The sequence below is a fragment of the Plasmodium coatneyi genome, chromosome 6 (genome assembly GCF_001680005.1).
Source record: "Plasmodium coatneyi strain Hackeri chromosome 6, complete sequence".
Classification (NCBI taxonomy): domain Eukaryota; phylum Apicomplexa; class Aconoidasida; order Haemosporida; family Plasmodiidae; genus Plasmodium; species Plasmodium coatneyi.
This window is the reverse complement of record NC_033561.1, coordinates 85987-99591: the sequence shown is the minus strand read 5'-3', so window position 1 is coordinate 99591 and position 13605 is coordinate 85987. Positions and strand designations below refer to the sequence as shown.

Below are 13605 nucleotides of genomic sequence, written 5' to 3'. Positions count from 1 at the left end.
AAGTTCTACGCAAAGAAAATTTGTACATGCAAAAAAATTTGTACATCCAAAATTTTGTACATGCAAAGAATTTTGTGCAAAAAAAGTTCTATGCAAAGAGAATTTGTACATCTACAATATTTTACATGCACAATTTGCATCCACATTCTACAAGCATGTATATAGAAAAATAAGCACATTTTATACAACATAAATTCCTATTATATATACATGAACATACACATTAACAATGGCAAAACCAGGAGGGACAGGATTCCTACATGTATATTTCCACCACCCCTTTGTTTAAATAGTGTATACATGCATAAATATTAAATGAACAATGCTTTATATATATATATTGTACTGAAAATAAAAGTATATATATGAGGTGTATATGTGTACATTTATTTCTCCACATTTACAGAGCGCGAACCTAGATACGTTGGATTCGAAGAAACTCTTCTATAAGACCCTCGAAGGGAGCACCGCAGTGCAGGGCGTTTACTGCCCACGTGTTCATGATACGGATAACAGAACAGAGAACAAATTGAATTCATGCTCTGAAATTAGAGATAAAGCTAAACAGATCGCAGAGGGCTTGTGCTTTGCATCTTACAAGAAAAAAGAAGCACAAGCATCAGCAACCCACACGCAGGCATACCCTGCTACGGGGGGAGTGGCCGGGCTCCCGCCCCCACCCCTCATACCAAGCGGAACAGACGGCGAATCGGACGCTGAATCGGCCGACTCGGCCGAATTGGACAAACTGTTCAATAAATCCCTTTGTCATTTTCTCTACTTCTGGCTTGGTAAAGAGGTGTGGAATAAAATAGGGGAGGGTAGAGGTACTAAATTTTTACAAATTATGAAACACATTTATGAAGCACTGCAATTATTCGATGTTCCGAACAATTGTGAACTTTTATACGACGACACCACCACCCCTAACAACTTGACCAAGGAACTATTTGGTTATCGAAAAACGGTGTTTGATTTCACCTTCGATTATAAAGGAATAAAGGACAAACTAACCAAAATTGGCAACAACTCCTGTGATAGTGGTTATTATGATCACCTCACAAATGCAGAAACAGCATTTAGGGAGGTGCTTACTGATTGTATGGACAAAAACAAAGAAAGTGTCTATTGCAAAGAGTTTAGGGGTACATTTGATGTGAGCAATAAACAAAACCCATTAAAATTAGAACATGCGCAGGAAACTGCATCAGAAAATACTACAATCTATAATAACGTTAAATTATATTTGAAATTCGCACCTACCGCAGCAAGTGCTGCAGCAGCAATGGCCGCTGCCATACCTTCCGCACTAGCTACATTAGCATTACCATCGGCTGCATTCTTCTTATATAAGGTAATAGTACATACAATTACCACTATATATTTGAAATATCTATATATACTTATGTATAGACACCATATGCATATATATATATGTCAACATATGTATATATATATATATATATATATATATATACATATGTGCATACTATCATCCCCCTTTTTTTTTTTTTTTCCTTTATTCCTTCCCTTTTCTTCCAGTACGGTCTCTTACCTTCTTGGTTTGGTAATCACACTTTTGGAAATAGCAACAGCGGAGGAAGAAACAGAAGATCGGCAAGATCTAACTTTGATACACTAACGGACAGTTCTACGGAGTATTCTGCTAATTATTCATCAGTAGCCTCAAGGGCAGCTTCAACAATTGATGATTCCACAGATGCAGCATCTACTATATATGGTGAACCACCACATAGAGGAAGAGGAACAAGAACAGGAACAAGTAATAATACAAGGCAGCCACAACAACAACAAAAGCAAAGACCACAAAGCCAACCACAACAGAGGCAAAGGCAGCAAAGAAAAAATATAAGTTATCATCCCACATAATGTTATTCTCACCTACAGAGCAAAAGGAAAAAAAATAGAAATGTACTACTATTACTACTTACTACTACCATTACTGCTACTACTGCCCAACATTATAAGTAGCACATGTAAAACACATCGAATATGGTGCAACATTGGAATGTAACACATTCAATGTAATTTGTTGTACAATTGATATGAAGTGCGCCTATGCCCGCACACACAGTTTATATATATACAGTTCATACAGTGTATGAGGAAATAGCAAAGTGGCATTTTTCTTTTTATTTTCGTTCCTACATTTTTATTTAATTTGTTTCATTTTTTTTTTTTTTTTTTTTTCTTTTTTCTTTTTTCTTTTTTTTATTCTTTTCCTTCCATTTTTTAGTTCAAATAACTGTATAAGGAAAAATATTCGGAACAATGTAAGGAATGAAGGAAAGAAGTACTGACCTTTTGGCAAAGGAGTATTTATGAATTTTAGCAAAGAAAAAGAACAAAAATTAAAAAAAATAAAGCATAAAAAAGGGAAGAATAAGAACAAAAATTGAGGTAAACGTTCATATGTATGAAATGTACTCTGTATTGCACCTAATGGAGGGAAGGAGCAGCTCAAAATGGTATACATAATATATATATATTATATATAGGTGACTTATTTATGCTGTTTTCTATGAAAAAGGGAGGAAAGAATATTATTGTTATATAGGAATCGCATATGCAAAAAAAAAAAAAAGGAAGAGGATGTATACTATAAAACATTATTATAGATGTGCATTTACTTCTCCTCTTTCTTCTAATTTATGCATTTCTCTATATTATATTTTCCTCTATTTAATTTATGCATTCCTTCTACTTTATGTATTTCTTTCCTTCTATTCATTTTTTAAATTTACACTTTCTCTTTGCTAAATATGAACGTCTAACACCCACCACACATATAGATATATACAAATAACACACATCAAACAACGCAGATAAGTAAGCCACATATAATACACCACACATAGATAAAAATAACACCCATATATATAAAAATAACACCCACACATAAAATAACACAAATAACATAGATAAAAATAACACCTCACATAAAATAACACCCACCTATAAAATAACACCCACATAAATAAAATAACCCGCACATAGATATAAAAATAACACCCCACCACATAAAATAAAACCCACATAGGGATAAAAATAACACCCACATATAGCACAGATATAAATAACACCCACATATAAAATAACCCACACAGATATGAAAATAGCACCCACCCATCACACATACAAAACACCACATATAGATATATAAAAATAACACCCACATAGATATAAAATAACCCACATATGGATATAAAAATAACACAATTCTAATATAAATTCCATTATATATAAAAATGTACATATAAAATAAGGGATGAAAATGGTACCGCTACATGAGGTTAATCATTATTCTAAATATATAAGTACTATGTGCATCCGTATAGCACTTTATACATATTGTGTAATATAATCATGAAATAACATATGTGGTCCCATATAAAGAAAAATATATATACTCACATATATTTTACCACTTACACTTTCAGGAGGAGGAGGAAAATCCTTTAGAGAAGTTACCTTTCAGACAGAAATATAATGAATTTGACGATATGAACAATGGCTGTGGGGACCACGGAGAAAAGGGAAATAAGGAAAAAATAAAAGGAAATATAGAAGGAACATTAGAAGTGTACGGGATTACTGGGGATGAATATGCGGATTACTTCGCAGATGCTTGGTGTTATGCGTGCAACACGGAAGAGAAGGACAAATCATCTTACTATAACTTTTGTCATTTCTTATGGTATTGGATAGGTAAAAAAGTGAAGGAAAAATTAACTAAGGGTCGCACACTTCAGGAAGTCATGACTCCAATTTACACGAAATTGCAGCAGTCCGGGTCACCATGTAATAATAACTGCAGTAACATATATCTCTATATGAGTGAAACCATTTTCAACCAACGGAAAGAAGTATTTGATTATTCCTACAATTATAGTACTTTACAGAGTAGCAGTGAAAGGAAGAATGCATTCTTATGTAGTAAAGACTGTACCGAGTATGTACAGAAAGTTAAATCAGCATATGAAAAGGTAACTACAACTTGTGCGGATGCCGAAGGTGATCCATGGTGTGAAGAATTTACTCAAGAATATAAGAACTACTTTGATCAAAAGGGAAACCCGAAGTTGCAATGCACTTCTACGTGCACTCCAGCACCTGCAGTAGGGGTTGCTCCAGGGGTAGGGGTTGCTCCAGGGGTAGGGGTTGCTCCAGGGGTAGGGGTGGCACCTGGAGTAGGTGTTGCTCCAGGGGTTGGTGTTGCACCAGGAGTAGGTGTTGCACCAGGAGTAGGTGTTGCACCTGGAGTAGGTGTTGCACCTGGAGTAGGGGTTGCTCCAGGAGTGGGTATTGCTCCTGGGGTAGGTTCTGGTGGTGGTGCCGTTATTCCTGCGTCTGTGTCAGGTGCATTAGCTGCAGTAGGATTATCCACACTTGCTTTTCTTTTTTATAAGTATAAATCACACCTCTTCTTCCTTAAGGGAAATAACTCCTCTTCTGGAGGAAGCAGAAGGAAAAGGTCCATTAGGAGAGAATTGAACTCACCTTTTTCAGGCGAAGACGACGACGACACATTAACAACAATAAATTCGTCCGAATATTCAATTCCATATACCTCATCATCATCATCTAGAAGGTGATCATCTTCTAGATGAATGAACGAACACAACAACAACAACAATTACAACAAACGCAACAAGCAAAACAAACAACAAACACAACAACAACAACAATACAAAAAAAAAAATTTTTTTTTTCCCGGCTCATATTGATTACACATGAACGTCTAAACACCTTCATACAATACACAAAACCAAAAAAAAAAAAAAAATTCCACCATTCCATTCATTCAAGCACATGCAAAAAAAAAAATCTAACTTTCTACCTATTAAATACATTATATCCACCATTGTATCTAAAATAGAAGGAGCAAAATTGAGTTTATGCATATGAATTTAATACGCAAAATGTGCATAATTCGCTCCATATTTATTACACCGTTAGAAGAAGAAGGGGGCGACATATAATTGGGTAGTGTGGGCCACTTCCCCTGGAGAATACGAACCACTCCCACTTCCTACTTCTTTGAACCTAAAAAATTTAGAGCAATATGAAATGTAATAAATGAAATCAATTTTTTCGTCATTATTTTAAATTATATTACATAAATTTTCATATCTATGTTATTGTACATTCTAATTTCACAATTTAAAAATAAAAGTTTATTTACACATTCATCATTAGAAACATTCCATCATATGTGCACGCAATCTAAGTAATACGCATTTCACTTTGAAAAAGGAAATAACCACATAATCACTAAATATATAAAAAAAGGAAGGAAAAAAAAAACATCACCCTTTTTTTAAACATTCTTTTTTTTTTTTACCTTAAAAAAAAAAAGAAAAAGGACAAAAATGATGCTTCACATGAAGTTTCTCCTATTTATTTTTATTCTCGTCATTTGCTGTTGGCAATATCCGAACTATGTATGACAATTACTATTACATTTTAAAAATTTGCGCATAATCCTTATTATGGTTCATTTTTTTTTTTTTTTTTTGGTGTGTGTGTGTTGAAAATTAAAAATTTCTTCTTCTCTAATATAATAATTGCGTAATATATAAATTCTAAATGTACATTTTTTCTTTTCTTTTAGGTGCGTGCATTAGGCACACCATCAAAGAAAGGAGGAGGAAGTAATAATAGTGGTAGGGGAACTAGGCATAATGAACACCACTCCTATGGAAGTTTTAGCACAATATTAACACGTCAAACTGATATACCACCCTCAACATCAGATCACGATGAATTATATTCTGATGTTAGTAGTAGTTCCCTGGAAAATGTCACATTAAAAGAAGGAACGAAAAAAATTAAAATGCACCACCAACAACAACAGCAGCAACAATAATCAATCAGGAGGGACACGACAGGGGAGGAATGAAGCAAAAAATGAAAGAATGAAAAGCGGACGCAAGGAATTATTGAGGAAATTACTATGTCCCAAGGTTATGAGTAAACTTTCATTACGTTCTGTGTTAATTCTCTCAGTTTTTTATCCATTAGTTCTCTGTTCCATTGAACCGGTTATTTCCCTTATGAAAGATTTTTTCTTCTCTTGGGGCACAGAATCATATAATGCAATTATCTTTACATTTCAGTTAATTATTGGATTAGTCTATTTGTGGGTGGTATTAGGATTTTATTACACTAAGGGGAAGAAAAAATATAACAAGTAGCATTTGGTCATACATACCAATTTAAGGAGCAAAGAACCACGAACATAGTCAAATCTGAAGAACCTGAAGAATGGAAGGGAAGGAATGCAATTGTTCCATTCTTTATGAAGAATTTTAACATTACATCACAATTTTAATGCATTTTTTTACATAGGAACTCTATATAACACTCTCTTTTTGTGCAAAGTTGTATATATTATGAATATGCTACAGGGTTTGTTCATATTATTGAATTGTATATTATTGAAGTTTTGTATAGATGCAAAATTTTTCATGCTAATGATGACATCAGTTTATTATTTCGTTCCACGGGGAATATACACACATACTTTTGTGTGAAAAACTTTACTGTCTGTTTATTCATATAATCAATTCTTCATTCATATTATTATAAGAAGAGGAGGAAGAAGAAGAAACATACTTTTAAGGAAACATATTTGGGAGAAAACACACTTTTAAGGAAGAAGAAGAAAACACACTTTCAAAGGGGAGCGGTGGGGTAAGGGGAACGCAAACCTTTCTGCAATTTGCAAACTTATATATATATATGAAAAATTCTACACACATATATATGCAAATTTCTACACACATGTATGTGTGTGTAGAATAATTACTCTCTACTTTGAATAAGTCCATAAGTATAATATTCCTATATACACCTGTCGGCGTAACTACAAAAATGTTCATAGGTTGAAATATGAATATAAAAATGTATGTATAGAAACATATGGAGGAAAATAACAACAAATATATAATTGCTACTATGCATAAATTCAAGAAAAATATATGGAACTTGCTATTAGCACCTAAGAAAGAGGGAAGTTGCATATGCACCCCCTACTTTCCTTCCACCTACCATCCACCTAACAACCCACCTACCATCCACCTAACAACTCACCTACCATCCACTTAACAACCCACCTACCACCACCCTAACAAAACCTTCCTACCACCACCCTAACAAAACCTTCCTACCACCACCCTAACAAAACCTTCCTACCACGCCACCACCAACCACCTACCACCTTCCTTCCACCTAGCACCCCTAACAACCGATCTACCACCAACAACCCCTAACAACCCACCTAACAACGTACCTACCACCATACGACCTACATACCCGCCTTATACTATTATACCATGATTGTAATGTATATGCAGACACCAATCCTCATGGTCCATATGTAGAACTGCTATTCTATTCATTGTACTTCACTGCACAGCATTGTATTGCATTATGCACTCTGGACAATCTATGAACACATACATATATTTTTCCCCATCATAGTAATGTGTGCATACCTCATAATAAGGGGGGAACACATTCATCAATTGCTGTCTACTAATACGTGAATATCATCATTCAAATAAAACAATATATATTTGTAAGCACCTTAACTGTCCATCCAAGGGAAGAAAGGGTAGTAAGGAAGAGTAAAATACTAGAGCAATTATGGAACATGTCATTTTTCTCCTGTATAGAACCACGTTAAAATGTATTGAAGGGGGTCGAACCATGTAGAACAATGTGGGGAATAATAGAGTAATTCTGCTGTAGTGGGTTACATAGAACACATAGCTCTTTAGTATGTATCATAGTGGGGTGAAGGTACCGGCAAGATCACGGTAACATAAATAATTTTTGTCCTTAGTTTTTTTTAAGTTAGAATAACTGAAATAGTACTATTTCTTAATCAGTGGATGGCGTGGAAAGTGTAATTAATTTATCTATTTTGCATTAATCTTGCCAGCACTATATTCAAATAAGAACCTTCTGTGGTAGGTGTACATAAGTATTTAATAATATTCTTTTTTGTAGAATGCTCAATTTATAGGTACTACACCAATAGAAGTAAAGTGTAATGGAGAAACACATATATTGCTTTCTCTTCTGAAGATGGTGAACTGGCCCCAATTAAATATTTAAAACACGAGGAATAAAGTGCAATAGAGTGTTCCATAATATACCCTACTTCTATGTACTTATGTATGAATTATACATATATAAGTTCTTTATTGAAGCGAACAAATATTTAAAAAAAACAGGAGGAACCTATGGGGGTCATATATATATGAAGGAGGAAATCACACACAAAAATATTATGGAAAAAAAAAGGCTATAATAATACAGTATACAACAATAAATATATAGAACAGAGTGGGGAAGTTATTTCTAGCTTCTATTTAAAGTAAAAAAGAAAAGGAAAAGGGGCGGAATAGGGTAAATATAAATGTGGAATGTACGCCATACCGTTTCCTCCCAATCTTATCATCATTGTCATTGTGCTCAAGAATTAATATACTGCACATATATAACTAATATGTGTAACTTATATATATAATTTAATATTACCATAAGTTATATTTAATGGAGGAAGGGGAAAAAATGATATATATTGAAATATTTAAATAAGGAGAGTAAAAAAATTCCATATATTTACACTACTGAAAAATAGTCCAAATGAAATTGATAAGGAATTGTAAGGAAAAAATATTTGCACATAAACTCAAAAATTATAAGTGAAAAAATCTCACACACATATATAACAGTTATGAATAAGTAGAAAAGAACTTCAATAGAAATTTGATTCTGTATAGGCGAAAGTATACATAAAACCATGAGTGGAAGGGTAAGGAACAACACTGAAGGGATTTGTTTGTTTCATCGTCTAACATAAACAATTATATAAATTATGTGTACATAATATTTTATGTGCATAACACAATTAATTTAGGAGGAGTGAACATATATATAATTTCCCAATTATATATTTTTAGGGTGGCGATTCACTTCGATTACCTTCACAGAAAATATACCATAGAATAGGGCAGAAGGTAGCATGGTGCCAAAGATCAGGCATACCGAAATACGGACAAACTCTGAAGAACACGATATATGGGGCAGTAGATGTACTAGGAATAAAACCTGGTAACACATTGGCAGAGGAAATTGCAAGAGGATGGTGCAGTGCACATATAATGTGGCAAGACGGGCAAAAGCAATCACTCGACTATGACCCCTGGGATTTCTTCTATTATTGGTTAGGGGACAAAGTAAAGGGTAATTTACTTGCAGGTCAAGATTTTGCAGATATAATGGGGAAAATTTACGAGAAGTTACGCAGGGACGAAAAGGAAGTTAAGTACATTAATAAATACCCTGATATCAGTAAAGACATTTTCGAACGGGCAAAAAAACTGTTCGATTACCAGTATAACTACAGTGCTTTAAGTGGAAAATTGGACGCTAGTTCAGATTACTGTAATGGGGAATTCAGCAAATACATGAAGGGAGCTCAAGATGCATATGGAAAATTAGTAAGTATGTGTGTTACTAACAATGAGGGAAGTTCCTATTGTACAAAATTTAAGGCAAAGTTTCAAGAGAGCAAAATTTCAGAACCAACCGACTTGATATGTAGAACAGTAGGGGAACTAAAAACTACAGTACTTGAAGCAACCTTAAATCCAGATGGAGGTGATCATGGACCAAAAGGTGATGTAGGTCCTGCAGAAATTCCAGGTGTAGGTGGTATTGCTGGTGCTGGTACTCCAGCGGCAGCTGCTGCTTCTGCAGCAGGAAAGGCTGGAAAAGATGCTGTAGAAGCAAGTTCACCACAATCCCTTTCCACCACCATTATTCCTCCTGCTGTTGTATTAACAGCTCTTCCAGCAGTTGGATTTTTCCTATATAAAGTAAGTACTTACATAATTACTAATACATATTATATATATGTAACAATAGAATAATATATACACACACAATACATACACATATGTTTCCATCATTTCTTACTCCACTTCCTTCCCCCCCCTGCCCTTTTTATCTTTCCTTTTATTAGTATTCCAATTTATTTTCTGGATTGAGAAGTAATTCTTCTAATAGAAAAGGAAGAGCAAAAAATGGAAGAAAAAGAACAATTGAACACGAATTCGACACATTAACAGAAGATTCTTCCACAACAGGCCTGCGAACAACAGAAGACACATCCACAATAGTAGATGATGATGGAACAGAAAGTGATTCTGCTACGTTATATTCTGTCCCATACACCACAACCACCAATACTAGTATACCATCATCTAGATGAACAACATCTTCTTCCTTAGATTATAACGAACAAAAAACAACAACAACACAACACACATCCTATATGTAACAACAACGCAACAACATTCACATTGTGTGTTGAATGTTGAACACAACACATACACATCTGTGTGGAATGTTGAACACAACACATACACATCTGTGTGGAATGTAACACATTTGGAATGTAACATTGCATGAATGTAACAGCAACGAACGGGAGGAGAGAATGTTGTTCCTTCCTGCTCTTCGTATTAATTATATAATTAGTGTATGTGATGTCCCTCCCTATGAACTACACAATATGCAATGTTCCTTCCCTTTCTCCCCCCCGAATATTATAAATAACGTATGTAATGTTATAAATACATTACCTCCCCCCTTAATAATGAACTTATAGAATATACGCAAAGCAGGAAGAAAAAATTATTTTAAAAAATGTATATGCATATATATATGCGTAATATTGTGTGTGTAGAATGCGATAATTATTTATATATAAAAGTAAAAAAGGAAAAAAAAAAATAAATAAAATAAATATATAGAGTATAATCTACATTGCAAAAGGACGGAAGAAGGAGTGAAAGTGCTCAAAATGGTAGTATATAATATACACATATTCAATGCATGCGTGAGTTGTGTGCACTGTATTTATGATATAAGCACGAAAAAAAAAAAAAAAGTGAATAAACACATTTTGGATCCTTCAATAAAAGAAGAAATTTATCCCTAAACCAAATCAAAATAAAATAGGGAAAAAAAATTTTTTTTCTGCGCATATATTAATTACACATGATCATCTAAACAATTTAATACACAAAACAACAACAAAAAAAAGAAAAGGAGGGAATCATTATTCCTAAGTGATCATAAATAAAAAAGAAGAAGAAGAAGAAGGATATACTACAAAATATTACCACGGAAATATGTATACATTCTTTTCTTAGTACATAATGAATATAGTTCCTGTGTATTATATTCCTTCACATTTTGCGTCATAAATACACGTTTTCTATAACATATGTATAAATATGCACATTCGAAAAAAAAAAGGGTGCGGGGGAAAGAGTATTTTGTATGTATGTTGACTGCACTATATATACGTTAAAAGGTTCTTAATAATTCCTTCTAATAATAGTGGGACCCAAATTAATAATACATATTGAAATTCTTAACTGGGAAGGAGAGAAATTTTGTCCCCCTCCTTTTTTCTTATTACTTTTTTCTTTCCTTTCTTCTTTTTTTTTTTCATTTTTTTTTCCGCTTTTTATTTCATTTTACTTTCCTTGATGGTAGTGGTGGTGATTTTCCCAATTCTGCTGTTGGCCTAAATTATATATATATATATGTGTGTGACCATTTTGATGGTATATATATATAAATATTTTAGAGCAATATTTCCTTAAGGAAATTGAAAAAAATATGAACTATTAGAAAGAGGAAGTAAAGAATTAAAAAAATTTGATAAATTTGCATATATGTGTGCTTGTTCATAATCATTTCTATAATATACAATAATTCCCATACATGTGTTCATTACGGAAATATGAACAACACATTACAGTACAAAATTTATTGTGTAAAGTTATGTGCACATATGAACAGTAACCGGAACAATGGTGACAACGATAATACAATTTATTTGCTCCATAAAATAGGTGTATTCATATGTACATAATATTGCTTCTATTGAGTGTATTGTAATGGAAAATGTAAGAAATGCATACATTTATACATATTCCACCAACAATTCCACATTTATAGAAACAGTGTAGTGTGGATAAATTACCTTCACAAAAAATATATGCAGCATTAGGAAAAAATGGCAAACATACATGTACAAATAGCAGTTCATGGACAACAGAAGTAGGGAGTATTTTGAAAGGTAAATTAAGGCACTCCTGGGACGATGAGGAAGTATATGCCAAAGAAATTACGAAAAGCTGGTGTAATGTATCAACAGTGCTTAGGGAGAAACCATCCTGTTCAGCAATTTGTAACTTCTTTTACTACTGGTTAGGAGGTACATTATGTGATCGCTTGAATACATGGAGTTCATTTAAGACTATTATGCAACAAATCTACAGTAAATTGGAAGACTCCGACGTCCAATGTACTTACATATCTATGCAAGATACTGTTGACACGGAAATCTTCAAGCAAAGGAAACAGTTATTTGATTATTATTACGATTATAGAACTATATTGAAAGAGTTGAAGATTTGCACAACCACTGAGTGTTCCTGTAAAGGGAAATATGATGACTACCTAAAGGATGTTGAAGACGCTCATAAGCAGGTAGAAGCAAACTGTGGGAAGGGTATCGATTATTACTGTAACACATTTTGGAACAAGTTGAAGGATAGTAAAATCCCAAAGCCACCAAATTTGCAAAATGGAATAACGAATGGGGAGGACATTACAGAGAACGAGGAGGACGGAGCAGATGTGCTTAGTTGCTTAACACAGCTATCTTCAGCAATTCCTGAATTAACAGAACCAACGCCAGCACTTCATTCATCATCACCACAGGAGGGTGGTAGTGTCGCCCCTGCTGCTGTGTCTGCTGCTGGTGGACTTGCCGCAATAGGATTTCCTGCAGTAATGTTCGTTTTATATAAGGTAAGTACAACAATTATCATAGAGCTATATATATATATATATACATATGTAGGTGCATATATATATGTATATATATGTATATATGTGTATATATGTATTTACCCCTTCCTTTCCTTTTTAGTATAATTTTCTACCTAATTTATTCCGCAAGAAACTTAGAGGAAGAAGCACAAGAAAAAGATCATCAGAACGGAACTTAGACATCCTAATGGAAGATTCTACAACGGGCGGCTCCACGATCGACGCATCGGAAAAGAGTTCCACACTGGACGATTCTACAACAGTATATTCTTCTGCTCCATACACTACTACCACATCTAGAAGAGCAAGTAGTGCAGAACATCAAGGGGGACAAAGAAATAATATAGGTTATCAAAATATGTAAAATTGTTCCACTCTAAGAAATTATTATTAGTGTACGCAATGTCCATCTCTTGCCTTGTCTATAACTACAGTAAGGTTATAATATTCCACACATATATATATATATAATAAATAAATAAAAGAAGGAACAAATATGTTGCTATTAGTTATACAAAAATTTTGTTTGTTCACATAAATTCTGTACACAAATTCCATTCATGAATGGGTGGGAAGTACTCACACAAAATATATACATATATAACATACATATGTGCACTTATATGTAAGGAAAAAGGCGAACAGCTCACAAAT

General features: G+C 33.6%; 4 protein-coding genes across 4 annotated transcripts; all 4 read left to right on the top strand.

Moving 5' to 3' along the window:
* Positions 1–229: 229 nt before the first annotated feature.
* Positions 230–1873, top strand: PCOAH_00012990 (Variable surface protein Vir7-like protein; the record flags this gene model as incomplete). The annotated part of the gene is made up of 4 exons (XM_020058108.1): positions 230–262; positions 407–1360; positions 1543–1648; positions 1758–1873. 4 exons carry the CDS (start codon positions 230–232, stop codon positions 1871–1873), a joined length of 1209 nt encoding a protein of 402 aa, XP_019913785.1.
* Positions 1874–3295: 1422 nt separating this feature from the next.
* On the top strand, positions 3296–4616 carry PCOAH_00012980 (KIR protein; the record flags this gene model as incomplete). The annotated part of the gene is made up of 2 exons (XM_020058107.1): positions 3296–3313; positions 3462–4616. 2 exons carry the CDS (start codon positions 3296–3298, stop codon positions 4614–4616), a joined length of 1173 nt encoding a protein of 390 aa, XP_019913752.1.
* A 4220-nt stretch (positions 4617–8836) lies between these two features.
* Positions 8837–9968, top strand: PCOAH_00012970 (KIR protein; the record flags this gene model as incomplete). The annotated part of the gene is made up of 2 exons (XM_020058106.1): positions 8837–8848; positions 8997–9968. 2 exons carry the CDS (start codon positions 8837–8839, stop codon positions 9966–9968), a joined length of 984 nt encoding a protein of 327 aa, XP_019913861.1.
* A 1886-nt stretch (positions 9969–11854) lies between these two features.
* Positions 11855–13315, top strand: PCOAH_00012960 (KIR protein; the record flags this gene model as incomplete). Its single annotated transcript, XM_020058105.1, has 3 exons — positions 11855–11968; positions 12073–12930; positions 13052–13315. 3 exons carry the CDS (start codon positions 11855–11857, stop codon positions 13313–13315), a joined length of 1236 nt encoding a protein of 411 aa, XP_019913830.1.
* Between the last annotated feature and the right edge of the window lie 290 nt (positions 13316–13605).